Source organism: Mycteria americana, chromosome 14 (assembly GCF_035582795.1).
Source record: "Mycteria americana isolate JAX WOST 10 ecotype Jacksonville Zoo and Gardens chromosome 14, USCA_MyAme_1.0, whole genome shotgun sequence".
In the NCBI taxonomy this organism is placed as follows: Eukaryota; Metazoa; Chordata; class Aves; order Ciconiiformes; family Ciconiidae; genus Mycteria; species Mycteria americana.
The window spans coordinates 2,135,549-2,162,711 of NC_134378.1; the positions used below are offsets into that span (position 1 = coordinate 2,135,549).

General features: G+C 51.1%; 1 protein-coding gene across 1 annotated transcript; it reads left to right on the top strand.

The window, feature by feature from the left end:
* The first annotated feature begins 321 nt into the window (after positions 1-321).
* LOC142417139 (uncharacterized) lies at positions 322-26,915 on the top strand. The gene is given in 31 exon segments (XM_075517500.1): positions 322-366; positions 1,481-1,699; positions 2,728-2,784; positions 3,506-3,588; positions 4,172-4,337; positions 5,042-5,148; positions 6,486-6,713; positions 7,313-7,409; positions 7,901-7,999; positions 9,019-9,180; positions 9,496-9,674; positions 10,126-10,308; positions 11,240-11,384; positions 11,674-11,820; positions 12,007-12,237; positions 14,452-14,645; positions 16,460-16,587; positions 16,792-16,961; positions 17,769-17,948; positions 19,113-19,247; positions 19,589-19,732; positions 20,188-20,319; positions 21,112-22,245; positions 23,919-24,074; positions 24,493-24,606; positions 24,775-24,822; positions 25,354-25,413; positions 25,674-25,844; positions 26,218-26,351; positions 26,494-26,599; positions 26,709-26,915. Coding segments are annotated over 31 exon segments (5,361 nt in total).
* The last annotated feature ends 248 nt before the right edge of the window (positions 26,916-27,163 follow it).

The window sequence follows — 27,163 nt, forward strand, 5'->3', positions numbered from 1 at the left end:
CAGTAGCGACTCTTGCACCTAGTTAGCAGTAGAGATATCTGTGTTTATCGCTTACCTGGCCCTGTTGAGAGCATGCAGGACCAGTTGTTACCTGATTACGAACTGTGAAGCCGGACTTCAGTGAAAGTGCTCAAACCCTTCCCCTACCCTCACCCCTGGCGAGGCAAGAGGAGTAACAGTACCGCCACTCACCAAGGCAAAGGCTTTGCTAGATGTTTGGTCTAGCCAAGGTCTAGAACAAGGTCTACGCCAAGGGGTGGATGTGACGGTTCACTCAGCTCCTGCTCACGTTTTGGCTAACCCAGCTCATGCTAAGGCCTGATGTATGCTGGGAGCAGCACCACGAGGTTGAAGCGAGAGCACCAGGTAGGCAGCACAGGTGGCCAGAAAGAGCTAAAGGGCCATGATGCAGCCATCAGCACCTGCAGCTGGCTGTCTCCTGCAGCCATCACCTTTGTCTGGCAGTACTGTCAGAATCTGCTGGCTTTTGGAAATGGTACAGACCAGACTTCCAAGCTGGAAGGTATAAAACATCCGCTTACCCAAAAAGCCTTTGAAGCGGATCCAACAGCAGCTGGACTGCTGAGGCTTTCGTGCTTCCCAGAGTGACACAGGGGACGCCCGCACCGTGATGGAGGAGGAAGGATGAACACTCTCACCAGGGAACTAATTGTTTTGGGGGTTTTTTTCCCCTCACAAGTGCATGAATTAAGTGTTACAGGTTGTAAGTTATGCAACCTCATGACCTGAGTGGTGAGTCAGTGAATTCATGTAATAGCCTAGTCTGGGCAAAGGGGACTGAGCCCTGTTTGTCCTGTTTGTTTGTTGTGTTTCTTCATGGGCTCAGGAAATAAAGCTTAATTTGCGGAGTACGCTGTCCTGTAGATTTGAAGTTCTCTCTCCCCTAGCGGTTTTTCTCTAACTGCTCGCAGTCTGTCCCGTTCATGCTGCAAAACGGGGAGAAAAAGATTCAGTAATTCCACCTAGGTATGCTTGCTTTTCGTACTCGATGGGAACTCCTGCTGCAGTGGCAGTCAAGGGCTGAAGTCTGAGCTTTTAGTGGAAAGCTCTGGCTGTTGTTCAGTTGGCTTCCCCGGGCGATGGACCTTTCCTACTGTCGCGGGGGTCCCCCGCTTCTCGCCCCAGTGTCCCCGTGCCCCCCCACCCGACGCTCTGGTGTCGGGGACCGTTTCCTCCCGCTCCTTCTCTCCCAGATTCCACGGGGAGCGGTTTTTGCCCCCAGCGTTCTGCGGGGCCGTTAACGGTCTCTGAGCAGAACTCGCTGGAGCAAACGGCTGCCGGGCGGCCTCTCCGCCGCGGCAGCACCGCAGCCCGGCGCGGCACCGTCAGCGAGGAGCGAGAAGGGACCCGCTGCCACAGAGCGGCCCCGAGCGAGCCCGGCTCTCCCGCCCCGCGGCCCGGCTCCCGGTCGCGCCCGGCGGGCAGGGGGAGCCGCTCCGCCCGCCCCGGCAGGCGCCAGGCCGCGGCCCGGGGCCGCCTGAGCGCGGTCCGCCGGGGCAGGCCGCCGAGCAGCCCCCGCCGCGGGGCCTGTCAGGCGGCGGAGCCCCGCGGGCGGCGGGCCCGGCTGGCGAGCGGGGGCATGGCGGCGGCGAGCCAGGCCTCCCTGCGGCGCCGGCTGCAGAGCTCGCAGGAGGCGCAGCACCGGCAAGCGGTGCTGGTGCGGAAGCTACAGGCGAAGGTGAGGAGCGGGGGCGCCTGCCCGGGGGCAGCTGCCCGGGGACGGGCCGCGGTGGCGGGGCGCCCGGGCCGCCCGCGCCGCGCTGAGGGGGGACTCGGCGGCGGAGATCTCGGGGGGCGAACGAGGGGCCCTCCCCGGCGCTGCCGCGGGCGGGACGGCGCCGAGCCCAGAGCTCGGGGGAGGCCCCGGGAGCCGCCCTGCTCCGCCCCGCCCCGCCCCGCGAGGTGTGCTAGGCGCCGAGCCCTGCCGCCGTCCCCCTCCCGCGCCCCTCTCTCGGTCGCTCTTTTCCGTGCTTAAACCGAGATGCCGGGCTTGCGGACGCCTTTGTTTGGCCACGGGAGCGGGGGGCTGTCCCAGAGGCAGGAGTCGAGCCGGCGGGGGGGTTCGGGCGGCCCCGGGCAGAGGCAGGCAGCTCTGGCCGGGTTGGCCCGGGGCGCCGGAGCGCTGGCAGCGGGGAGGGTGCCAGGCCTGGGCGGAGGGTCGGGGCAGGCCGTGCCCTGCCCGGCCCCGTGCCCGGCGGTGGTCGCGGCACCGCTGCTGTCGGTAAGGTCGTCCTGCTTTTCTTGCCGTGCTTGTCTTCTGCAGCGGCACAGAAACCCGCAGTGTGCAGGGGCTGGGCAGGCCTGCGGTCAGAACCGACTTGACGTGCTAAATGCTGCAAAGCAATTCTGAAGGCTCGTTTCTCTGACTTCAGGGACCCGCTGGACTTTGAGCCCGTTGGCCATACTGATTTGGGGCACGTGGTGGCCATGGGCCAGGCATGGCTCTCTCGGTCTGTCCCATCCTTCTGCTTGCCGAGGCTGCCTCAGGATGAGCAGGCAGCACTACGTGTGAAAGAAACCCTGTCTCGCTTCCTTTAATGTTAGAGAAAGTGAAGCTTCCCTCTTATTGTAACGACGTCTTGTTGACTGTATCGTCGGCAGCACTGTGAAACGTGCTGTGCTTGGACTTAGAGACAAGCTAATGCAGGAGGAGCCGAGCCTCTTACAAGCTGCATTCGCTCATCTTCCTTCTGCGTATCCACCTAGGTCCTGCAGTACCGGACCTGGTGCCGAGAGCTGCGGCAGCAACTGGAAGCAGGAGGGGTGAGTGTGCAGGTTGCTAACTAAAGATTGTGGACGTAGCGTTCGTTAGCGCAGACCAAAAAAAGCCCCCCAAAGCAATGACAGAGGAAATGACAGAGTTTGCTGCCTGAGGGTTTAACGAAGCGCTGTAAGTTTGCCCGTCAGTGTTTTGTCCGGTTGCCATTCTCAGAGCAGCCAGTAGTCCCAGAAATGCCAGTCCAGAAACCCCTGTCAGGAAGGATTTTAGGGTTGTGACAGAGTGCTTTATTGCTGGCGTAACATTTGTCCTAGGTCTCAGGAGAGGGCTAGACTGCCCCTTACGTTATACGGCTGTCTCGGAAAAAGAATCGGTAGAAACAACAGCGATTTGGAGGGCAAGAATGCTGGCGTTCAACATACAGAGCTGGCTCTGTGCTTTTCTTTCTGCTTCGCGGCTGAAGTAAACCTCGGAAACGAAGGGTCGGAGGGTGGGAGAGCGTTCCCAGGCTTCAAGTCGAAGCGAGCACTCGCAGTCAGGAGCTGGGGATACCTAGCTGTGAGAGTGCAACAGTGGGAGACTGAGGAGAGCTACTTGCGTTGAGCAACGCCCTTCCCCTCCCTTCCTCTCCGTAGTCGCGACACTGTTATGCCTGGAGGAAGGCACGAGCTCCTGAGCTACCCAGCAAATGGAGGGGAAAGCGATGGATGCCACAGTAGCGAAGGGAGCACGAGGATTTGACTAGGCATTTCCTTTCTTCTTAAGGGACCCGTTCCAGGCAGGTGGGAAGCTGCAGAAGACCACAGCCTGGAGAAAGCACTGCTTCGGTTGGCAGAGGAGCAGCAAAGGTAAAAGGAAGAAGCGTTCCCTCATACTTGGTATCCTGGGTGCTCATGGAAGTGAGGGAAAACCTGTCAGTGCTGCCTGCTGTCCCCAGGGGAAGCGGTTCGGCAAGCCGCTTTGAAAGGAGAAAGGTCCGCAAGCTGTTTTCCGTGGTGCAGTAATAGTGTTGTGTGCTGAATGGCTCTGTTTTGAGCGGGGGGTTGTTCCGGGTGACCTCCCGCCTAAAGGCCCCTTTCCCGCCTAAATGATTCTGTGGTTGAGGAGGTGAGGGACTCGGGAGAATGCTGGAGAAAGATGATGCATCCAGGGATCAGACAGCACGAAGGGGAGGCAAGACGGTAACTGTGGGCATCGTCGAAGTTGAAGAGGAAGGGGAAACTGAAACTGTAGGTGGAAATTGAAGGCTTAAAGCAAGGAGAAGCAAATGAGTTTGCCATCACAGAGAGATCTTAGTTAATCCTAGAAAGCACTTGTACTGCCTCTCCGTTTGACAGCAAAGTCAGTGTTGAGGGAGCTGGAAAATCACGGGGATGCTGCTTGTGGACAGCAGTTGTTCAGTGACCTCATTGCTGTTTCTCCCTTTCCAAGGTGTGAGAATCTGGCAGAAGTGAACAGCCTCCTGCGGGAGCAGCTCGCTAAAGCGAATGAGGTTAATTCAGCCCTTAAAGAAGATGTTGGAAAACTGACGGCGGATTGGATGAGGGCCCGGGAGGAGCTGGAATTGAAGGAGAGCGAATGGCGCAATGAACGTGAGGTAAGGGTAGGCTACGGGAACGTCAGATGTGATGCCAGAGTGGAATGAGAACGCATTTTACTCCTGTCACAGAGAACTTGCTGTGTGAAAGCTGTGGCTACATTGAGGGTGTATTGGTGTTGACCAGCAGAAGACAGGGGTGTGAGATGGAGGAGTGCCAGCAAATTGTGGTGATGGAAGATGCCCGCCTGCTGTGACCATAGTACTCGGGCTTATGGGCAAAGGCTTGCCGTTGCTGGGCACTGCAGGGCAGTCACACGTGAACGCTCGTCTTTTTTTAAGAGTTCTTACCTCTCCGCCTAGGGCAGTGGAGACCAGAGAGGTCTGTGTGTTTTCACATTCAGAGTAGCCAACAGAAGAACAAGACAGGCCTCCCTTTCCCTTACCAGGAGCCTGTTGTGAGCAAATCTGACACTGCTCTTGGAGGGGCTTGGTTTTGTCTTCCTCCACCAAGACCGCTAGACACCTCTGCAAGGCGCTGATATCCACTCCTGCGGGGAGAAGCGTGGATCTTCCCTTCTTTGAAGTCAGGTGGCAGGTCTACTGAGGATGCTTCCGTGGTGGCTCTTCAGTCCTTGATGCCCCTGTTGCAATAGTTATTAAAGGGGAGCTGGTGATGGTGGTTGTACTCTCTGCTGTCTGAAAGACTTGTACGGTGACAGTGAAGGCTGAATTGGCATTTCTTTTTGTCTTTGCACGTTTAGCTTTACGACAACTACGTAAGGGGTGACCATAACAGTCTACTCAGCCTATGGCGCCAGGTGGTAACCTTCCGCCGTCATTTCCTGGAAATGAAGACTGCCACTGACCGGTGAGTAGAAGTGAAGGCTGGATCTCTTGCAGAGAAAACGCAGCTTCCCGTCACACCTGCTTTTGGAGCCTCGATGTTACGTTAGTTGCAGCTAAAGATACGATTTCTCCTTTGGGAGTCTGCAGCAATGCCGTTAAGCATGCTTTAGGCTATTTTCAGAATCCTGTTGTGTGATGCTGGTTTTCAGATAAAACTGAGGGGCTCGGCTATAAGCAATGCCGAGGCCCCGAAGAGATAACTTGACTGTGGTGATGTTTGGGCGTATTGACACAGACACAGGCATACGTGGACACCTTGGAAGAGACTCACCAAAGCTGTGCCTGCAGCATGTAGAGCAGTCCATTTCATAGAATGATGAAAATCTACCTTAAATCTCCCTGAGTTTCTTTTCCCACTGCGCCTGGTGGAAAGATCATTCATGAATATATATATATCTATATATACTTTTTCCTTCTCATTTCCAGCTTACGTTTATTGCGGTCAGTTTGTATCCGCTCATTTATTCTGGTCAGTTGGTATCCGCTTATTCCTGTACCAACATTGCTGAGAGAAAGAATAGCTTCTCCACCCGGGTACTGCATTTATCCAATGTATTTTGCTTAGTTCGATGCCTCTTTTTATGATTGTTGTCTTGCTCCTGGACTCCCCGAGGTTTCTTTCTCACAGTTGCCTTCTACACAAACAACAATAGTGTAGCCTTAATAGTACATTCTTCTGGTGCCAGCATGCAATTTCAGACTCTGGGTGGCTGTCAGCCATTTATCTGATTTGATTAGAAGCTTTCCTTGATGTGAGAGTATGCCTGGCCTACTATTTAATTCTTGTATTATTTGTGCTTTTTTGTTACAGCATTCCAGGCTTATTCTCACACCACCTTCCTGAAACGTTTCTTATGTGGATATTGTCACGAGCCTCTTAGCAGTCCAAGTGCTGATAATAAGAGGTCGCTTAAGGCCGATCCCCTAGGTGTAAAAGCTGGGGACCTGGGTAAAATTCCTGGCATCTGTTACTGATAATTAGAGTCCGCTAATAGGATAGAGCAGGAGCAACAATTCATAAGAGTAATTAGAGGTCCTTGAAGCCTTCTGGCTGTGCCATAAGGCTGTGCCTCCTTATCTCTGAGGAGAGAACAGACTCATTCCTCAGCGGTCCAGTAGACTCCTTGCTCAACTGTCAAGGTGTGTCCTGATCCCAGAGTGTCAGGTGAATGACTCGTCCCCAGGGGAGCTGTCGTCTTTCCTGCCAGCTTTTACTGTTGCGCAATTACGGGCTTCAGAAGCGAGTCAGCTGATGAAGGTGGTGGTGTGAACATGAGCTCTTTCTGTATTCTTCTTCAGAGATTTGTCAGAGCTGAAGGCAGAGCAAATGAGGCTTTCTGGATCTGTACTTGTAAACTGCTCCCGCCTGCACTCCCGTGTACAGCTCTGGGAGTCCGTCGCTCTGGGTAGACCTGTCCTGAAGGATCTGGCACAGCAGCAGGCGGAACAGGAAACAAACCAGAAGGCTCGGGAAGCGATGTGCTTGCAAGCCAAGGGGGACCTGGAGAAGAAGGAGCTTCAGGACAGGTAAAGGTGTTTTAAACTTTGCTAGTACCAACGTTATGGCTTTTGTGGCTGCTTCTGGGGTTCCTGGATGAGCGGCTGTGTTCACGTTTAAAACACACCCCTTGTGCACAGCCTTGTTTCTGTCCCTAGTCAAACTCTTGCCTTCAACAGAAAGGACAGAAAAAACGACTGACTGACAGAAGCTCTTCTGAGTAAGACAAGGCTGGAAAAGAGGTTGCATATTACGATGTTTTTGCTGTTAACTGATTCTTGGTGAGAAACTGAGAGCAGCCTAAAGAGAGCTCTGTCTCTTGGACAGCCCTTTTGGTACCCAGCAAAAGGGCTGTGCTAAAGGAGTTGGGAGGAATTTGCCCGGGGCCATCATAAGCAACGTAGCACCTCTGTCCTGACAATTCCTTGCAAGGCTGAGTGCAGGAGGCCTTTGGGGCAAGAAGTGCCATTTTGCAACGTCAAGCACGTTAACCTGTAGAGGTGGACGCTGCCTTTGCTGTATTTTCTGGGTTGAACTTTCTCTGCTGTGCTTCTGGGAGCTGCTCAGCTCTTTAACAGGTGATGGTGTGCAGCGCTTTTGGAATGGCACGTGGACCTTCTCTTCTCAGGGTGATGGAGCTCTCAGCCTTGCTCGTACAGTCTCAGAGGCAGAACGAGGAGAAGGAGGAGACCGTGAAAACGCTTAACGACACTGTGGAGATTCTAGTATGTTTTACCTTTAGAGCTGGGCGATAGCCCAGTGTTTGCTCCCCAGCCTTAGCACAAAGAGGTGTGGCTTCCTCAAGAGAAGGAGCGGTCAAGATGCTACCTGTATGGGAACATCAGGCACGTTGCCAAAATATTCCTTGTGTGTTCGGCACGTGTGGAGTCAGTGCAGGTGCAGGCAGTGGCAGGGGAGCTGCAGACAACTCGGGTGTCTTCCTCAGGGGGGTTGCACCAATGCTGTTCTGCCTGTGACTTTAAGTCTCTAGGGGTCAAAGTTCCTTGGACTTGACAGCTTCATAGCAGTCTATAAAAACTAGCTGTTGGTCTTTCTCTTCTTAGTTTTAGCAAAGAAGAGATGGAATAGATAGGGGAAGGAATCTACTGGAATCACTAGGGCTGAGGCTTACCGGCATGACAGTGCCACTGAGGGTGGGACTGCTACAGAGGGGAGCAGCTCTTCCCTGCCCAGCCTTTCCTTATTCTGTTCTCAGGAAGCGAGTCGGTTAGAGAAAGAATATGAAGCTTCCTTGGCTAAAAGCACCAAAGAAGAGAATCTTTCCCTCCAAAAGCTGATAAAAGATATAACGGAGGTGAGTACAGGGTTGGGACCACATCCCTGTAAGTTGGATTGAACTGTACTTGAGGAAGGCAACAGACCAGCCCGGGGAATAGATAGGCATGTTGTGTACTGTCCACGTTAGCTGCTACTGGCTGTTTCATTTTTATACCGCTTTTCTGACATAAAACCTGTTATGACTTCCGAGTTGGCTGTCCTGTGACACTGCAGCTGAGTCGCTAGAAGTTTCAGCACCTTTGCCTTCACCGTCTCGCTAAGGTCTCTCCTGGACTGTGCTTTCTGAGTTGGCCCCTTGACATCTGTATTGCAGTGTTGCTTGGAGGCTTCCCCCACCCTCCTTGAGCAATGACTCTGTTGTTCTTCAGATTTTTATGAAAGGTCACTGACTCAATCGATGCACTTGCCAACTCTGCTCCTTCACTCTACCTTCAGTGACCGTTATTATTTCCCCAGAATCACCACTGGCCCAAGTGTTTTGGGGTAACTTGAACTTAGTCCTAAACTTCACTCTATGGAGGGGGCGGGGGGGTTAATCATCAGATCTTTTACACAGCCTCTCACAAAGTCAGTTCTTTCCCTACATAAGGTAGTCATTTTTACCCTCTGGTGCTGCTGCTCGGAGTCATTACAAACATTGGGTTTTTGATTGCCGTTTTCCAGTATTCCTCAGCTTCCTTCTTCCCTGGGCAGTGTTAATGTTTCCTTTCGTTGCTGTTTCCAGTGTTGGTCTGGGGCTCGTGTACGTGGCTCTGAGAAGCTGAAGGAGACCAAAATAATTCCTGAGAGCTTCAAGACACTGAGCGTTCAGGCAGCCTCCAGGCACTGCACGCTTGTTTTGCCTTGTTTCTAGTAGCTGTATTCAGAAATCCCTGGAGTACTTGTGGCCACAGGGACAAAACTTCTTTGCCGACGGAAGAAATGAGAGACTTGAGTTTTTAATGACGCTAGGGTGCAGTGGGGGGAAAAAGGAGAAATAGGTAAAGAAAACCAAGCAGCGTGAGCAAGGAGTAACAGCTTGATGTGGGCTTTCAGGTGGTGTTAGATGACAGTGAGAGCACGGTCAGCATTCTCTGCACTGACAGTTCCCAGCATGCAGAGTCTAGCAACATCCTCTCTTGCCTGAGCTCCGTTGACGCAGAGCACGCCTTTGTATTGGTTCAGGAAGCGCTGGCAAGGAGGCGAGGAGCAACACAGGTGAGAATTGCTGCTTGTCTTCACCACTGGCCACAGGCTCAGCTGCTGATGCCTCCCTTAGCTTGAAACCTTTCCATTTACTGAGCCAGTTTAGCCTGTTTCTTTCTAGCCTTCCCACTCTTGGTACCGTATTGCCTTGCCAGTCTCACCGGCTCTGTGTTCTACTGCTTTTCTCTCCTTGATCTCCACCCCCTCATCACAGCTTTTGCCTTCAGATGAGCTGTGTCTCTGCTTGCTGCTTCTCCCAGCTATCTGGAGCCGTCTTCCCTGCTCCTTATTGCTTGTTTGTGCTCTTTCCCTGCCCATTCCTTGCAGGCCCTAAAAGAAGAGCTTTCTGCCAGGCAGGACTCTATTGATTTCCTGCAGCACCAGCACAGACAGCAAGAAGAGAAGTGCAGCGAGCTGCAGCAAAGGCTTGAGCAACTGGAGGAGGAATGCAAGACGTCCAGCAGCCACCGGCAGCACCTCCAGTCTCTGGTAGAAGCACTCAGAAGGTGCGTGTTTCCTCCTTCTCCTGCGTCCTAGAGGCAATCTGCTTCCGGTTCTGGCAGTGCAGAGGTGTTACGGGCAAAGACCGTGCCTGCCCTACTGCGTGTCTGCCTCTGTTGGGCACTTTGGCATCCTCCTGTCACTGCTTTTCGTGCTCTGCTGTGAATCCTGAGGCTGTCTTGGAGATTGAGCGCGATGTTGGCATACAAGGTGCCTCCCTCTCGACGTGCTGCTTCTCTGAATTCTGTTCTTTGGGTGCCCTTTCCTAGCCGCTGCTTCTCACGGAATGAAGGCAAAAGCCTGCCTGCCTTTCTCTTTCCCTCTTCAGTCACTTTGTGAGGGGAAGAGCAAGTTCTTCCTTACCGTGCTCCCCACAACTCCGTCCTGGAATGATGAAAATGGGCTCCGTGACTCTGCAGGCCGCTTCATTCTTCTAACTGAGCCTTGTCTCTGCAGCGACTGTGCAAGGCTCGAGAAGACCAGGGAAGAGCTACAGCACCAGCTGGAAGTAACGGAGCAAGAAGCCTCGCGCCTGCGTCAGAGTCACACTGAACTGCAGCTGAAGGAAGATTCAGCCCAGGGGGAAAAGGTGGAGCAGCAACAGACGATGGAGAGAGCGCGTCGTGACCAGGAGCTCCTGTGAGTGTTCAAGCTTTCTCTGGGCAGGGGTGGGCGTTGCTGGACTCTAGGAGGCCCACCGTAAAAGAATGACTTTTGCACGCTCATCGTTTGTAGCATAGAAGGGCGCAGGGAGCGCGTGGGCAGGTCTGGCTGCCTACTGACATGCAGCGTAGCTGCCTCCTTGTACTTTCTTTATGACCCTTTAAAAAAGCCATTCCAAACCTGCCCAGAGTAGTTGATGACAGGCTTAAGCTGAAACAAGAGAGGCTCAGCCTGGATTTAAGGAGAACAAAAATTGAACAGCTTGCTCAGAGAGGTTGCGTAGAGTCCATCCCTGGAAGGTTGGAAGCCCCAGCTGGACGGAGCCTTGAGCAACCTGGACTGATCCCATAGCTGAGCCCAGCTGCTTTGAGCTGAAGATTGGGCTGGAGGCCTCCTGGGGTCCCTGCCAGCCTGATTCATCCCTGTGATCCTCTGATTATTGGCCTGGAAATTCATACACATCTCCTCCCCAGAGAGATTGCAGGCTCTTTCATCGTTTCACTGCTGAAGGCAAGAGTAATTGTGGGAATATTAATCTGGGCTTCAAAAGTCTGTCTGACCCAAAGAAGAACTTTGGAAAGTCTTGTATCCAATGTATCAAAAAGGAGAGAGAGAAAACTAACAGGCAGGAAGCTGTGAAGTTGAGAGCACCTGAGCTTTTTGGAAACCTTCTGTGGTTTCTGGAAGCTCGTTTTACTTTCCCAACGACGCACGTTTCAGCTGCGTCGATGACGTAGTGAGTGATGCAGCTCTAGTCAGGAAATTCCAGCATTCTTTAGGTGTAAACAGAAAGCTGCTGGAAAGCATTCAAACTGCCGTACCTGGGACGTAGTATGTAGTCTTGGCTTTGGAAACGAGGATGTTTTTACATTAAAAACTTGTTTGTCCTTCCTTCCCCTTCTCATAGACTGCAGGACTTAGCTGCACTTGAAGGAAAACACTCATTATTACAGAGTGAGTTGGTAGTGGCGAGAGAGACACTGGAGGAATCGCAGCTTCAGAGGGATCTGCTGAAGCAAGAGAAGCAGGAGCTTACCACGGCACTGGAGAAGGTACGGTCACCTTATTGCTAGGTAGCACTTGTGGGAGAGGGAGTAGTGATAGCAAGACCACCACAGATGCTGTTTCTGGCAGTAGAAGACAGGGACAACGTTGTCGTCCTCCTCCTTCTTGGAAAACGGCGATCAGACCACACAGGCTCTTTGGGGTAGTCAGTCCCCCCGTGCTTATTGGGAGCGCTGAACTGGGAGTATGTCAGAGACACACAGGGGATGTGGAGTTGCTGCTTGGAGTCAGGGATTTTCCTGCCTTTGTTGTCACGTTGTTCTTTTGTCTCTTCAGGCAGAGCAGTCAGTAGCAGAGTTGACAGGGGCTCAGAATAAGCTGAGTGCTGAAATAGCGGATCTACGTGTTGCAGCAGCGAACATGAGCAGTATCAATGAAGCTCTTGGCTTGGATAAAGTGCAACTGAACAACCTTGTGCTGCAGGTGAGCAGAGTTGCCAAAGATCTTGCCAGGTGTTGGTCTCCAGCTGCTGCTGCTTCTCAGACTTCTTGCCTTCTGACAGTATGACTGAGTGAATATGGAAATGTTGTTCCTTTTTCTGTCCAAGGCAAACCTCCTACAGAGTAAATCTTACTGTATGTTATTTCCTCTGTGCTTCTGTGATTGTAGCTGGAGCAAGAGAATGAAGTTCTGTCAGGTAAAGTGGACGAGATGGGGAGAGCAAAGATCTCTGAGCAGGAGGAGCTGAACTGGTATAAAAGAACAAACGAGGAGCTCTGCGCAGAGAAAGCCCACCTGGAGCAGCTGCTGAAGAAAGCAGAGGAGCAGCAGGAGGGGCTGCGGGTAGAGCTGACGCTGCTGGCCGAGGAGAAGGAAGAAACCCAAGAGAAACTTAGTCAGGTGAGACCAAAAACCTGGTGCTTCTGGGTGGGCTTTTGGCTGCTTGGCTCAGGGAAGCTGTGACCTGTGGGATTCTGCAGTGTTTTTGCCAAGGAGACACTTGGTAGTGCTGGAGGTCAGAAGGCTTTGTTTGCTCGTTTTTGGAAGCGTGTGGATGGCTTGCAGAGCTGTTCTGCAATTCTCCGAGTTGTCTTCTGCTTCTACAGTTCTTTGAATCCACCTGCCTGTGTTGGCCTCTTTTTTGCCTTTGGATAAGCTGCAGAGAGATGATTGTGTTGTCCACGAATCTGAGTGGGGCTGCTGCTCTCGCGTGTGGCAAAGGAAACAAACTGTGTAGCTCCGAATCCTTCTTCTGAGGCAAAAAGCAGGGCTGCATGTTTCTCTTTATGCTTCTTGGTGTGAAGCCTGCAACTTTCAAAACTCCGTTTGTTTGAGCCTAGAGAGTGGGACGAAGCTGCAAGTCAACGTCTGCTGTCTTGTATTGCTAAGAATGGGAATGACATCTCGAAATTGTTGACGTTGTATTTTAAGACATACAGGCAAGTTTGTGGCTGGAAGGCTGCCTGGGGGAAAAGGACCTGAATATCAGCCAGCAGTGTGCCCAGGTAGCCAAGGCAGCCAGGAGCATCCTGGCTTGTGCCAGAAATAGCGTGGCCAGCAGGAGCAGGGCAGTGATCGTGCCCCTGTACTCGGCGCTGGTGAGGCCGCACCTCGAATACTGTGTTCAGTTTTGGGTCCCTCACTACAAGAAAGACATTGAGGGGCTGGAGCGAGTCCAGAGAAGGGCAAGGAAGCTGGTGAAGGCTCTGGAGCACAAGGCTGATGAGGAGCGGCTGAGGGACCTGGGGTTGTTTAGCCTGGAGAAAAGGAGGCTGAGGGGAGAGCTTCTCGCTCTCTACAACTCCCTGAAAGGAGGTTGTAGGGAGGCGGGCGGTGGTCTCTTTTCCCAAGTAACGAGTGATAGGACGAGAGGAAGCGGCCTCAAGTTGCGCCAGGGGAGGCTTAGATTGGGTATTGGGCAAAATTTCTTCACCGGAAGGGTTGTCAAGCGTTGCTTGACAGGCTGCCCAGGGAAGTGGTTGAGTCGCCGTCCCTGGAGGTATTTAAAAGCCGTGTAGATGTGGTGCTTAGGGACATGGTGTAGTGGTGGGCTTGGCAGTGTTAGGTTTATGGTTGGACTTGATGGTCTTAAAGGTCTTTTCCAACCTAAATGATGTGATGATTCTATGAATTGTTAGAGCCTCTTTAGGCTTTGAGGAAGAAGGTGAGAAATAGGTGATCACACAAGACTCTTCGCTCTGGACGAACTGATTTTGGTACCCTGGCAAAAGAGCTTGGGAGAATCGTGTCACCGGAGGAGACTGGGGAGTTTGTCATCGTTTAACTGTCAGTTACATAATGTGCAATCTTGGGTGCTGTGGGATAACTCTGAGAGAATTGTTTGTTTCTGGTGGTCTGCTCTCTGTTGGAGAGTCTTAGTTTTGGAGTACGTGGTATGTTTGGCAAGTAGCCAGCAGAGGTGTTGCACTGAAGACAAAACCTAAAAAATCACGGTGAAGCTTCAAGCTTGAATACCGGCAAGGTATAGTAGGCAACTTCTTTGTGTCAGACAAGTAAACCGTGTTGTTGACATGAAGTACTGTACAAACAGAGTCTACCGTCTCTTTGGCCACATCAGCCAGGCTTTCATCAATCACTAAATGGCACTGCTCACCACAAGGGCTAAGCATCCCCTCATTGCATCCAACTGCTTTACACACTGAAGTAGGTGAGACCTTGATCTTTTTTTTTCCTAGAAGGAGAAACCACATGTATTTTCACTTTCTTCAGCGAGCAAAGTTGCTTTTGCTCACCCTTCCCTGAAAATTGCCAGCACTGGACTAGATTCTGATAGAATTCTAGTTGGCAAGGTGGCAGTTCTGGCAAATGCAGTGTTTTGGCATGAAAACACGGAGTCTGGGGTATGTGTGTTTGTCGTGAAGGAGCTGTCTGGTCCCAGGCAACCCAGCAGAGCCTTACACGTCCCTTTCAAGTTAACAGTGCCAGTGCCTTTGGGCAGCCCAGGGCATGAGTGTGGTATACAGCAGATGCTCTTAAACTTTCAGCCCAAAGCACAGGAGCTCTTTCTCCTCTAGCTGATTCAGAAGTGGCACTGTCTGGCTCTGCACAGAACTCCAGAGAAAGGACTCTAACTGCATTTTGTCCCGCTTTCAGGTTTCCCGCCAGCAAGAGTCGGCTAGCAGTGGCCTGGAGCAGTTGCGCCAGGAGTCCTCTCTCCAAGGGCACGCACTGGCCAAGGCGTCCGAAGAGAAGGAACTGCTGGCGCATGAGAAGGCTGCCCTGGAGGTGCGACTGGCAGCCACGGAGCGGGACAGACAAGGCCTTTCAGAGCAGCTGGCAGAGGCCAGGTAAAGGCAGGGAAGAGACCCTAGGCAGGACATTATTTAAGGTCTGTAATTATAAAGGTGGTAATCGTTACACGAGGATGTGTTGCATGCTGTGTGCTTTTCAGATGTTTTCACCTTCCATGGACAGAAAAGGGAAGAATCTCGAGCAAAAAAACCCCCCCAGTATACCATGCTTTGAATGTTATTTTTCTGACAGCTAAAGCTAGCAAAGCTCTCCTGAGCCTTGGGCTCATGTTTATGCCCCCTTGCACGTTCCTGTGTGAAGTCCAAAGCGAGCCAACTTGCCTCTGAACTGAGTAATAATTAAACCATGCAGATGTTTACTGAAACCTGAAGTTTCTCTCTGGTTTTGGTTCTGCTTTGCACAAGTTCTGCTTTTCCCGGGAAAAAAAAAAAAAAAGGAAAGAAAAAAAAAAAAAAGGAAAGAAAAAAAAAAAAAGAAAAGAAAGAAAAGTATCGAGATGTTTGTCCTCCTCTTAGGTGTTTTTTAGAAGACTCCTGACCTTGCAGAGCTCTACAAATGGTACTTTGGAGATTGTTTGTCGTGCTTCTTGACTTTTACCCTTTACCACTCCAGAGTATGGTGTTAGCAAGGCTGATGAACACCAGTTTGACTCGGTGTGTTTCTTGAGAGCTGCTGCTTCTTCTGAGCTCCAGCTTCTCTGATGTGATCCAGCTGAATTATGTTGGGTCAGCTGTTGGGCTGTTATTAAATTATTAAATGTTCAGCTCCTTTTTTTTTCTTTTTTTTTTTTTTTTTTTAACATGTTTACTTTGGACTGCCAGAGATTGGCATAATTGGAAACATGTGCTTGTTCTCCGTCTTGAAGATACATCCTCCATTGTCCATTGAAGTAGGGAAGTCCTTCTGTTGTGGGTTTTATTGCTGTACCACTCAGGTGCCCCTTTACCTTGGAGGACGTTATCCTGATTGCATCCCTGCACTAGTGAGGCACTGCTGTGTATTGTAGGAACCTGGCACACCGGACGCTGTGCTAGGTCAGGGAGGTAACTGCAGCTCCTGGTTCCAGAAGCCTGTGTGTCATACGCAGCAGCAGTTGGTTGAAGTCTACGGATGCAACAATTTGCCTCTGCGGTACCACAACTTCCCTTTTGAAGAGCGACGAGTCATTTGGGCTACTGCCTACTTAGTTAGCAGTGCTGAAATAAAGGCAGCAAGTTTTTCTCTTGAACTTCCAACAGTTTAAACTGAAGGATACCTGTCTCTCCTTTCAGGTAGTGCTTGCTCAGATAAAATCTAGTTCTGATTTCTTACAAATGCTGCTACAAGCATGAGATTTTGCTGTATCATCTGCTGTCTTTCTTTAGTCCCTTTGAACCATAGGGAGTCTGGAAAATGACCTACCTATACCTGCACTAAGAACAGCATTAAAAAGTCACAGGTCAGCCAGGGAAATACTCTTACTCTGTCCCCCTGCAGAGCAACTTGGAAGTGCTGATGAGAATCGGGCTGTGAGCAGAGGCTGGGCTTTTGCTTGCTGGCACAGGCTTTGTGGGCACAGCTACCTGCACGTCATAGATCAGACAACAGCGATTGAAGATGTGGCTATTGAGATCGAATTTGGCTGGGCTTCCTGTGTTAGGCTAGCTCATAAGGAAAGCCGGGGCATTCCCTCGGAGGGGCCTGCGTGGCTATTTTAAATGGCAGAAATACATTTTCTGTATACACATGTTTCCATGCAACCCATTTTCCATACTCAGGTGTAGGGATCTTGAACGACTCCTTACCGGAACAGCTCCCCGTGGGTGTCAGGAGCAAGAAACTAATTTCTCTCCGTATTCCCAACTTGCAGGTCAGCGAAGGAGACCCTGGAATCCAGCCTGTTTGAGGCTCAGCAGCACTTATCTCAGCTGGAGATCACCAGGAGTCAGCTTGAAATCCGACTTCACACAGTTACGCAGGCCAAGGAGGTGATACAAGGTGAGAGCCTCGTGTGCTTTGTTTCCGGTGGTCCCCCTCCCTAGAGAAGGTGGCATAAAAACAGCTCTCTGTCCGCAGTGCTTCTGAGGAGTGAAGGAGCTGGAGGCAGATCCCTCCTACACTGCAATTCAAATGGCTTAAGGTCAGTAAGTCAGAAGCACTGTTTGTGTAGACTCTGAAGCTTGCCATTTGTCGTGTTTGCAGCGGAAGTGAAGTGCCTTCAATGTGAGCTGGAAGCAGAGAGATCTCTCATGAAGCAGGAACGGGAAGACATGGCGCAAGAGCTCTCGCGGACAGAACAGCAGTATAACACCACCCTCAAGCTTCGGGAAAGTGAGCACGAAGTGGAAATAAACAAGCTCCTGCAAGACCTGGTAGGAAACGTTATGCTTCGGAATTCTTCAAGCAAGCTTTGTGGGCTGGCTTTAGAAGAATAATAGCCTGAGCGTGCGAAACGGCAGCAATCGTCTGTCGTAGGCCACACGTTGCTAGGCCAGGCAGCAGAGCCGATGGCTCGTACTTGAAGGCACGTGAAGACCCACAGGACTGTGCTGGGACGGTAAATGCAGGCACGGATTCAGTGTGGGCGTGAGACGAGGTCAACAGAGGGTTGGGTGGTCGCCACCCAAAGCATGGCAGCAAAGGGCTGGGATCTTACCAGACTCCCGTCTACCACGAAGTAGACTCCGGACATTGCCGGCAACTGCAGTCACGGCAACTTGGTTCCTTCCTTTCCGCCCTTTCAGGGTTGACAGAGGTATTACCTTTGGCCTTGGAGCATATGGAACAGGCCCCTTGTTCCTGGTACTTGAGTTGGTGGCCTGTCTCGTGACTAGGGCATGAGGGTACTGGTCTCTTCCTCACCCTGCAGTCCCTCTGCAGCTTTTCAGTGATGAAAAGGGAGGTGAGCTTTGAACCTAGAGACTCTGAGAGTGGAGAGAAATCCTGAGGAGGGAGGTGCTAGGAAACGGGCAGCCATCAGAGAGGGGAAGGTAACATCTCCTTTTCTTCCACCTGCTGACCCTCCTTTTAAGTTCCTTGACAGGACATGATTTATGGAGAGCACAAAGCCACTGCTGTGCACTCTTGAGGTGGGGGGTTGTGGGAGGGATGAAGCTTCACATTTCTTTGAGGAGCTTGGCTGGGACGTCATCTTGAAGTCTCTTCCCCCCCCTCATCAGGCAAGTGAGCGGGAAGGGCACCATTCAGAGCTGCAGAGGATGCTGGAGCAATGGGAAAAGGAGAAGGCAGAGACCGAAGGGGAGCACGAGAAGCAGCTGTTTGATATGAAGCAGAAAGTTGCTACCATGCAGGCTCAACAAGAGGAGGAACGAAGCAGAGTCGAAAATGCCAAGCAAGAGGTAAAGACTGTGAAAGGAGAATTTGTGTGGTTTGTTTCAAGGCTAGAGCTGTGGGAGTTAGCTGGATATTGGGCTGTGTGGAGCGTGCCCTACCTGTTTTCTGCATTGAATGTGGTGAGGTGAAAGGCGTGCAGGGCTATCTTTGGGACTAGGAATGAGACCTCTCATAGGAAGCCAGGCAGAAATGTCACCTTTCGTTTTCGATTTTTGTGCTGCTGTTGTATTCTGGTTTTCGTAAGACTTGCCTCAGAGTATCTTCACCGTTCTCTTAACGGTCCTCTTTTGATGTTTCCTGATACGCATTTATAGCCTTAACTCCATGAAAGACCAAACTGAGTCTGCAGGACTGAATCCCCATGAGGATGGGGTTTTTGTCTGGGGGGGGGACAGGGAGGGGCGCAGCAGGATTGTCGGCAAAAGAAAAATCTTGTTAAATACTCCTCTGAAGTATTTCTGAGCAGTAACGCAGAGGTGTCTTCTGGGCTGTGTTTTAAGTCACTTGCTGGTAAGCTGGTTTGTGCCCAGATCTCCTGTGCCCAAGCAAGCCTGTCCCACGCTGAGTCCTCCTTGTGTCCTACGCAAAGTCCTCTTTATGCAGGCTGCCTAGGGACAGCAGTACCCCCAGCTGTGTCTACAGGTATTGAAATGACAGGGCAGCGCTCAGAGATGACAGTGTGTCCCTGTCGTGCCAGTGCTTTCCCAAAGTCTACGGAATACCTTAACACTGAAGTAATTTTCACCAAACCCCACTTAGAATACATGAGTTTTCTGAAGGAGCTGCTAGCTTCAGCCCTCTGGCAGCCTTGCACTTTCTCTACTGCTAACTAGGTGCAAGAGTCGCTACTGAAAGACAAACGGGACACAGCAGGAGACGAGGGACACGTACCCTCCCCAGCAAGGCGAGACACCTGAGAAATGCCACACCTTTTCGGGTTAGATGACTAAGAGTTTGCTGGAGAGTCAATCACAGATGGACCGGGGATGGAGCATGTTCGTCCTGAAGCCAGTCGCACTTAGGAACCCGTGCCTCCAAGTGGGCAGATCAGGACCTAGGAGACCAGCAGCACAGTGCTTTGGGCACGTGTGAGCCCATCAGTCTTTGAGTCTTGTCACGCTAATTCTGTATGGGAAGCTTAAAGCCGTCTTCTCTTTCTTGCTGTGCAGGTCCTGCTAGAAAAGGAGAGTGAGAAGGCTGCTTTATTAGAGACGCTACTGCAAACTCAGGGAGAGCTAAGAGAAGCCTGGCAGCAGCTACAGCAGCTCAGGCAGGAGGTGAAAGAGCAGCAAGAGAATGGGCAGGTGAATCTGACTAGTAGGGCAGGTGGAGAGAACAGGCAGTTGGCAATTGGAGGGAAGCCGAGAGAGAGGCTGAGAGCGCCAGGTAACAGAGCGAAGGGCAGGAACAAGGCAATAAACCCTAAGTCCTGCGGCTGAGGAGGCAAGGACTACTGCAGGCACGGAAAGCACAGAGCCTGCTAAGCTCCAGAGATCAGCAACGGGAAGGAAGGGTCACAATGGAAGCAGAGCTGGGTAGAAAAGCAGCAAGAAGGGGCTGAATGAATGTGATTTTGAGAGAGAAGGAGAAAAAGGCTGGACCTGATGGCAGGTGCCAGTGACTTGCTCTCCATTTGTGTCTGCAGAACATCACAGAAAAGCTGCAAGCAGAGCTGCAGGAAACTCAGAGTAAGATGAAGGCAGTGGAGAAGAGGCACAAGGAAGAAATCAAAGCCATCAAAGAGGAAATGAATATCCTTCTTCAGCAGAGGGATGCTCTGCAGAAACAGGTGACTGAAACAGCAGTAGCTACTCCAGCCATCAACCAGGTGGTCTCTTCCCCTTCTTGCCTTTCCATTGCAGAGCAGCAGGCTGATGGGCTAATCCCTCTGCCTGCCGTCATACTGTGGCCTCCAGCTCAGCTGGTCTGAAGGAGACTTACTGGTCAGCTGAATCTCAGCTGCTGCCCTGGCCAGATGGGCTAGTCCTTTTGCTTGTTTGCCAGCAATCACCAGAAGGGGCTTCTGCTGGCCTGTTACTGCTAGCCTTGTTTTTTAAGGTGGTTTTTCAGATGAACGTGGTGACCCACTTAGATTTTTAAACAAGTCAGCTGTATCCATTGTGAACCTGCTACTCTCATGAGGGGGTGAAATTTAAAGTGGTTCTTTCCCTTTCCTGACAGTATATGGTATGGCTGACAGTGACAAGCTGTAGTCTTTGACTGCTTTGTTATGTTTTCCTTGAGGTGGAAGAGTTGCTGTCTCAGCTAGCAGCCTCCAAAGAGTCTCTAAAGGAGGAGGCTATGACTCTGCATCAGGAGGTGGCGTCTTTGGAAAGGAAACTCGAGAGCACCGAGAAGCAAAGAAGGGATGTCCTGGTGAGGCTGGCAGATGCCGTGAAGGGCCATTTCTTACCTATTTTTTGGCCTTCTGTTAATAATTCTAAGGAGCAACCTGTTTTTTGGTTTCACTTTTCCAATTGCGTTCTTCCAAATAAGTCGGAAAAGACGCCATAGCCACATAAAACTGCGTTATGATTCAGGGTGCTTATTTTCCTCAATTCTGAAGATTTCTGCCCGTGAAGCTTCAGTCAAAGTAATTGTCAACCTTGTCTCTATTTACATTGCATGGTTTTGGCGATTATTTGTGTCCAAATCCATAGTTAGATTTCTAAATACCTGGGTCTGGAAAAAGGGGTGAGAAGAAAAAGTTTGCTAAGAATAGAAAGCTGTTCACCATTGCCCATCATCTGCGAGCAGACAGTGGGGAAAGAAGAGAGACATTTGAGAAACAAAAGTGCTGATCCAGCTAAATATGTATGTCTGCAAGGGGAAAACTAGTCCTGATTTGAAACACAGAATGACAGGCTGTGATCTGACCGTGAGTCCAAAAAAGAAAAAAAAAGGTAAAGGAAATGTTGACGTTGTTCTCAAAAAAAAAAAAAAAAAAAAAAGGCGGGGGGGGATGATCAAATGTTGGGGTTGTTCTCTCTTCCCTTCCTCCCTACTAGAGAGAACATCATCATGCCACTGCCTAAATCATGCTTAGTCTGGACTTGAAAAAGCTCGAACCTCAGCCCTTGACTGCCACTGGAGCAGGAGTTCCAATCTAGTACGAAAAGCAAGCATACCTAGATGGAATTACTGAATCTTTTCCTCCCTGTTTTGCAGCATGAACGGGACAGACTGCAAGCACTTAATGAAAAACTGGTCTGGGAGATAAAAGTTCTTCAGGAATCTGTCACAGCCTCTGAAACGCGAGCAAACACAGCAACAGATATGAATCACTCCCTTGAACAAGAACTGCAAGCTACATTGTCTATCTTAAAAATTAAAAGCGAGGAAGTGGAAACGCAGTGGGAGAAAATGCAGATGCTACAGAAGGAGGCAGCAGAGGTAAAAGCTTTGCAGGAGAACCTCGCTCATATGACTGCCATCCTGTCAGAGAGGGAGGGAGAAATGAAGTTGTACCAGGAACAGATGAGAATGTTGGAAAAGCAGCAAGAAATGCATAAACCTCCCCTCAATCGGGTTATTAAGGACGTAACAGAGAAAAAACAGGAGACGGAACCCCAGCAAGAACACATCCAGGAGCTGGAGAAGCAGCAAGAAAAACAAAGGATCGCTGTCAGCAAAATGAACACAGCCCTGGAAGAGAGAGACTGGGAGATCAGATCCCAGCAAGAAGAGATACGGGAGCAAGAGGAGCTCCTGGAAGAAGCCTTGCATGAGAGGGAAGGAGAGACCAAGGCTCAAGGTGAGCAAAAAGAGCTAGAAGAGGAAATCAGAGGTCTTCGGGAAGATCTCCAGCATGTTCGGCAGACTCTGACAAAGAAGGATGAAGAGATCGAGCACCAGAGAGACAGAGTCAGGTATTTAGAGAAGACTCTGGCAGGGAGAGAACAGGAGCTGAGGAGGCAGAGTGGACTCCTGAAACAATTAACATCAGCTTTGCGATGGAAAGATGAAGAGACCCTAAAGAAACAACTCCAGAGGCTCCAAAAATGGGAGGAAGAGGAAGCAGAGAAGAGGAAAGTTCTCCAGGAGAGGGACCGTCTCTTGAAAAGGCAGGAGGAGCTAACCCAACAGCTGGAAGATGAGAGGAAAGCAAAGGCGGAAGAATTGGAGCGTGTGATTGCTATTTTGAAGCAGACCGAAAGCAGAGAAATCAAATGGAAAGCGAAGGCACAAGCACTGACTCTTGCCCTTACCAAGAGCGAAACGGCCAATGGGACTCTGAGGGAAGAAATAGCCGTCCTGCAGGGTATGGTTCCAGAGAGGGACAAGGACCGGTTTCATCTTCCGGTAAGCACTGTGATCCATCATCAGTCAACTCACATGTCTATAAAGGCTCCTAAAGATGCTTCCCATAAAGATATGGGAATATACATTCCCATAAATAGATGACCTGCTTCTTGGCCAAAGAAACGGTGACTGCGGCCAGCAGGCTTGCCTGTCTGTGTAGCTCTGGCCGGAGACCATTCACCTGCTAGAATGTTTTCTGTCAAGCCCAGAACTACTGAAAGAATAGAGAGCTTGCCGTTAAAATTACATCACGTCCAACATTTGGGGGTGGGTCATGGCTTCTCTCCTATCTAGGCAAGCTTAGCCAACGTGTCGCGGTTAGGCGTTGGCATGGAAAGGAAAAAGGGCGCAGGCGACCAGACTAAAGTACTAAACTTAGTTGAATTTTGTAACGATGGCTGAACAGCAGCCACGCTGATGGTGCTTCGAGGATGCTTTCAGAGATGTAGATTTCGGAGGTACAGCTTTTCCGGTGTACTAAAAAGAACGGAATTCGCACCGTTGCCTGATCGGGTTAAAGGCTTTGTTGCACGTTCAGGATGTACTTGTGCCGCAGTCCAAAAAGCACGAAGGCAAATTTGTGTGGGTTTCTCCAAGGCGACCTGACTCAGGTACTGCTAGTGGAACAGCTGCGACAGCCTGTGCTGCAGACTTGCCTGGGGCTCTGCCAGCACTTCCAGCATTCCGTTAGTCTACAGGCATATAAAAAATGCTGCTAATAAAAGACTGTGTTTATGCATTATACATTTACACATTACTTGAGAAATATTTCTACCAGCCTGATGGGGATGGTGACAGGTATTGTGATCTGTTGATGGGAAGCAGAGAAGTGACAAGGGCAGGCCACATGAAAACAAGGGGAGATTTCAGTTGCATCCATATAGATCAGGTATGCGACAGCATTAGATCAGGTAATGCAGGTGCATCCGTAGAGATGGGTATAGTGCTGATAGCAAGACCACATGTACAGATGCTGTCCGAGCTTGCTTCAAGGAGCAGTTCGTCAAGAAACCCACGAGAGGGGAGGTGGCTCTGGACGCGGTTCAGAGCAGTGCACAGGGCTTGGGTGATAATGTGATTTTTGTCAAAGAGCAGCTCTGTAACCATGATGTAACAGTAGAGAACGAACAGAGAACGAAACCGTAGCGTCTTATCACTGCAGAACTACATGCTTCACCCACATGTTGCATATTGTTTGGTTGTCCAGGGACAGGGAGTAGCACTATAGATAGGAGAATATACAGTGAAGGTCAAAGAGGATGACCAAAGATGTGAAGAAGCTTCCCTAAGAGGAACACGTCAATGTGGAAGTCTTCCTGATGGGCAAGAAATGGCTGAGCGAGAGGGAGCTGGAAATGCTACAGACCTTTGTAAAACCATTCAGTGGCTGAATAGGAAAGGAATGTTTCCAGTCTCTCTCAAAACCAGAATGGGGGACACTGAACCAAACTAGCAGGAAGCATGTCCAGAACAAACAAGTCCGTCTCTCCAAGGTGATCTGGAGGAGGGCCCCTAGGAAAAGAGGGTGTGGTTTGGGCCTGTGGACCAGGAGGAGAAGAAGGGCCTTGGCACTGTCCATTCCTGAGTCCGGTCGCTCTCCCCCACGTGTTGATTCTGGCCCTCCTAACCTTTGTGTGGCACCAGCTCACATCATCTCCTCTCTGAATACCCAGCAGGCTATTGCAGAAGTGGAGCAGCTATCGTGGCTCTCGGAGAAGAGACTCCTGTCGCAGCGGCTGGAATCTCTGCAGCGAGCAGTTGCAAGGCTGGAACTGGAGAAGGCTGAGCTGAAGCAACTCAATGCTGAGCTCAGGAGGACTCTTGAGCAGGTAAAACAGGCGTTCGCTGCCTCTGCACAGCCTCGCGGTCCTCTGGAATGCAACACAGACAGCACTCTGGAGTCCTCTGCTTGTTTCCTTCCCTCTCCCACTTTCCCCTGTGGACACACACGTTTGTATTTTCTCTCTCTTCTGGCACCCCATTGCCTTCACAAATGCACATTCACTCCGGTACCACCCTTCTTGCCCCAGTGTCCCCAGACACACACATTTGACTCTCTTGTGTCAGGAACTCTTTCCTCTTGCTCTTTCCCTTCCACAGCCTACGTGGCGTGCTTTTTGCCCCCAACGTTCTCTGGGGCCATTAACGGTCTCTGAGCAGACACCTCCTTGCCATGATGTCCAGCGGTCCTTTTGCTCCTTGTTTGCTGGCCGGTTTCTGTGACCCTTTCTCCTGTCCAACGTGCAGGTGGAACGTGAACGGAGGAGACTGAAGAGACAGTGTCGTGGTCGGTCGCTGCCAGATGCACGTGGAGTTTCTCTCTCTGAGTCCGACCAGCACAAGATGCCTGCTTCTAGCCAGGTGAGAACAGAATCCTACTTGGTGGGAGGAGGCTCTGGCCATACGGGGGAACGATGGCAAATCCCAGGTGCAGCAGCCCCTCAGTAGAAACCTAATGGAAGTCACAGATAGACCATGGCCCTGACCAGACTTGGAGACTAAAAAGAAATCCTTGCGTTTTCTTCACAGGAGGAGCCTCACACTCGCTGCAGTTGATTAGCTGAGTTGCAGAACCAGGTGAGGAGTAGGAAAGCTCTCATCAAAAGCCGCCGTGGCTGTACTGATGGGCACAACTTTGCACGATGCTACAGCCCGAGTTTGGTTTGGCTGTCGGGAAGCGAGTACACCGGGCAGCGTCGGACACGCCTGCTGGCCACGGCCTAACAACATCATTCACCTAGGTCTAGTCTCTGAGTTGCCTAAAGGTCAGGCAGGGTGGGAGAGGGATTGGAGGAAATTCAGAAAACTTGCCTGAAAATAGAGACTATTCTAAGGATGTTCCCCTTGAATCTTACTCATCGTGTTGCCTGTTTCCATTTTCCCTTGACTCTGTTAGCAGCGGAGCTTGCGTCGTATCGGAGCGCCAGGGATGTGAGGCAGTTGCCAGAGCTTATAGCCTTCAGGCAAGCGTTAGTCTCGTATTGCTATGCTGTGCTAATCGTGATCCCAGCATCAGACCGAGTCAGAGACCTAAGCACTGTATGGCCATTTGCTTTATCAGAGTAAGAATGTACATTCCAGCTGCTCAACCCTGTTGCGTCCTTTGAGAGTGGTATTGGCAGTAGCAGCGGTCGCCAGACTTCTCTTCCGTCTACGTGTATGGGTCTGGTACACCCTGGCCTCCCTGAGGAAGCGAATCTTCACAGGCGTTCAGGGCAAAATGCAGACAATATTTATGTCAGTCACGTACATGAAGCTTAGCTCTGGCAAGTGAGGCAAGAATTCTGCTGAAGCCATCAAGGTGAATCCTAAGGGTGTTTTCACCAGGAAGCCTCCGTGCCTGAAGGTCCGTTGCTACAGATAACTCACTGAACCCCCTTGCCCTTGTGACTGTTGTGTCTGCCTGCACTGTGGACCTGCTTCCGCAGTTCAGCAGGAAAACAGAGGTGCTCTGCTCAAAGAATAGTCCTCGGCTGGCTAGTCAGGGCACTCCTCCGGGTCTGGGCAACAGCGGACCTGGAACTCCATCTCCCACTTCCTGGCAGATGCTCCCAGATGACCGCTTCTCCCACTCGTACCTCTGGGTTACCTACCAGAGCGTGGGAGGGTTTTTCAGGCTTCCAAGCCCAGTTTCACAAAGGTGCCCTTACTATTTCAGAGAGGAGGTCAGCTCTGTCCCTCTCTTCAGCGGTGCTGGTCCCTAGCCTATGCATAGTGTTTGTTGTGAAGTGCCTTTGACGTCTTCCTTTCCGGGTGCGTCTCCTCCACTCCAGAGCAGGCAGAGGGCAACCTGCCAGAGCTGCTGTGGCTGCGCTGCACTGCAAACCTAACAGGAGGTGAGAGCAGCTGGGTCTCTCCCACCAAAAAGCCCAGCAGGCCCAACTCCGCGTTGCCAGGAAAGAATAGAGTTGGAGGAGTTTCGAGGCCTCAGCAGTCCTTTAAGGCTCATTTTCCCCCCCGGGTGTTGTTCAGCAAAGTATGCTCTGCTCAGTTGTGAAATGCTCTACAGTTAGGAAAAAGGAGAGTTTGCTCCCTTTTCAGGTGCTGGCTGTCAAGTTTTTAACCCAGATCATAACAGAGCAGCTCTTCAGTACCTTGCGTAAGCAGTAGTCCTCCTGCTGAGGAAAAAGCAGGGGGTACAACTGAGGTGTCAGTAGCCCAACTCTCTCTCTGGAAAAAAAGAGTTGGGCTACCAAATCCTGTAGGAACCTCTCTCTTTAAGATACCTGCCGTGTCTCGGTGCTGTAGGTGTGAGTGGTATGCCAGCAAGCAACTCAACTTGTTGCTGATGCGAGTTCAGGTCAGGGCGACTGTGGGAACCTGTTACTTCCCATTGCACAAGGACAAAGAGTTGGTCAGGGCTGGAGTTAGAGGGTGCGTCTTCCCTGACAGCCGGTACCGTGGAGCTACGGATGGTCCTAAGAGCGTGGGCTTGTCTGAGCTCAGCCTTTTGCCTCTTTCAGGTGTCCCTTGAGCAGACGCAGCTGGCACGAGAACGGAAAGACAAGCAGGACTATATAGAGTGCTGTGCAAAGACCAGCCAGGAGCTGTCAGACCTTCACCAAGAGCTGTCTCGCTCCTTAGCAGCTGTGCTCAGGGAGCCCAAAGCTGCTGTTCTGGAGGCAGAGACCCGGAGGCTGGATCGGTCTCTGCACCTTCTTTTCCTGTAGAGGAACAGCTGCAGCATCACGGAGTTCCCGTCTTGTGCCCTTCCCAGAAATGTACATGTTTTGCTGTGGGAAAGGGGGGTGCCTTTGTTCTGTTTGCATTTGGAAGCAGCTCCTAGTGCCAGTGATTTTTTCGGGTTTTTTTAATAAAAGACATTTTGCAGAACTGCACTCTTTTAGGAAGAAAAGCAAGTGGTAGGTAAATATGTGGCTTAGGAGAAGATGATGCTAGTTCTTTACTTGCCCAAGTA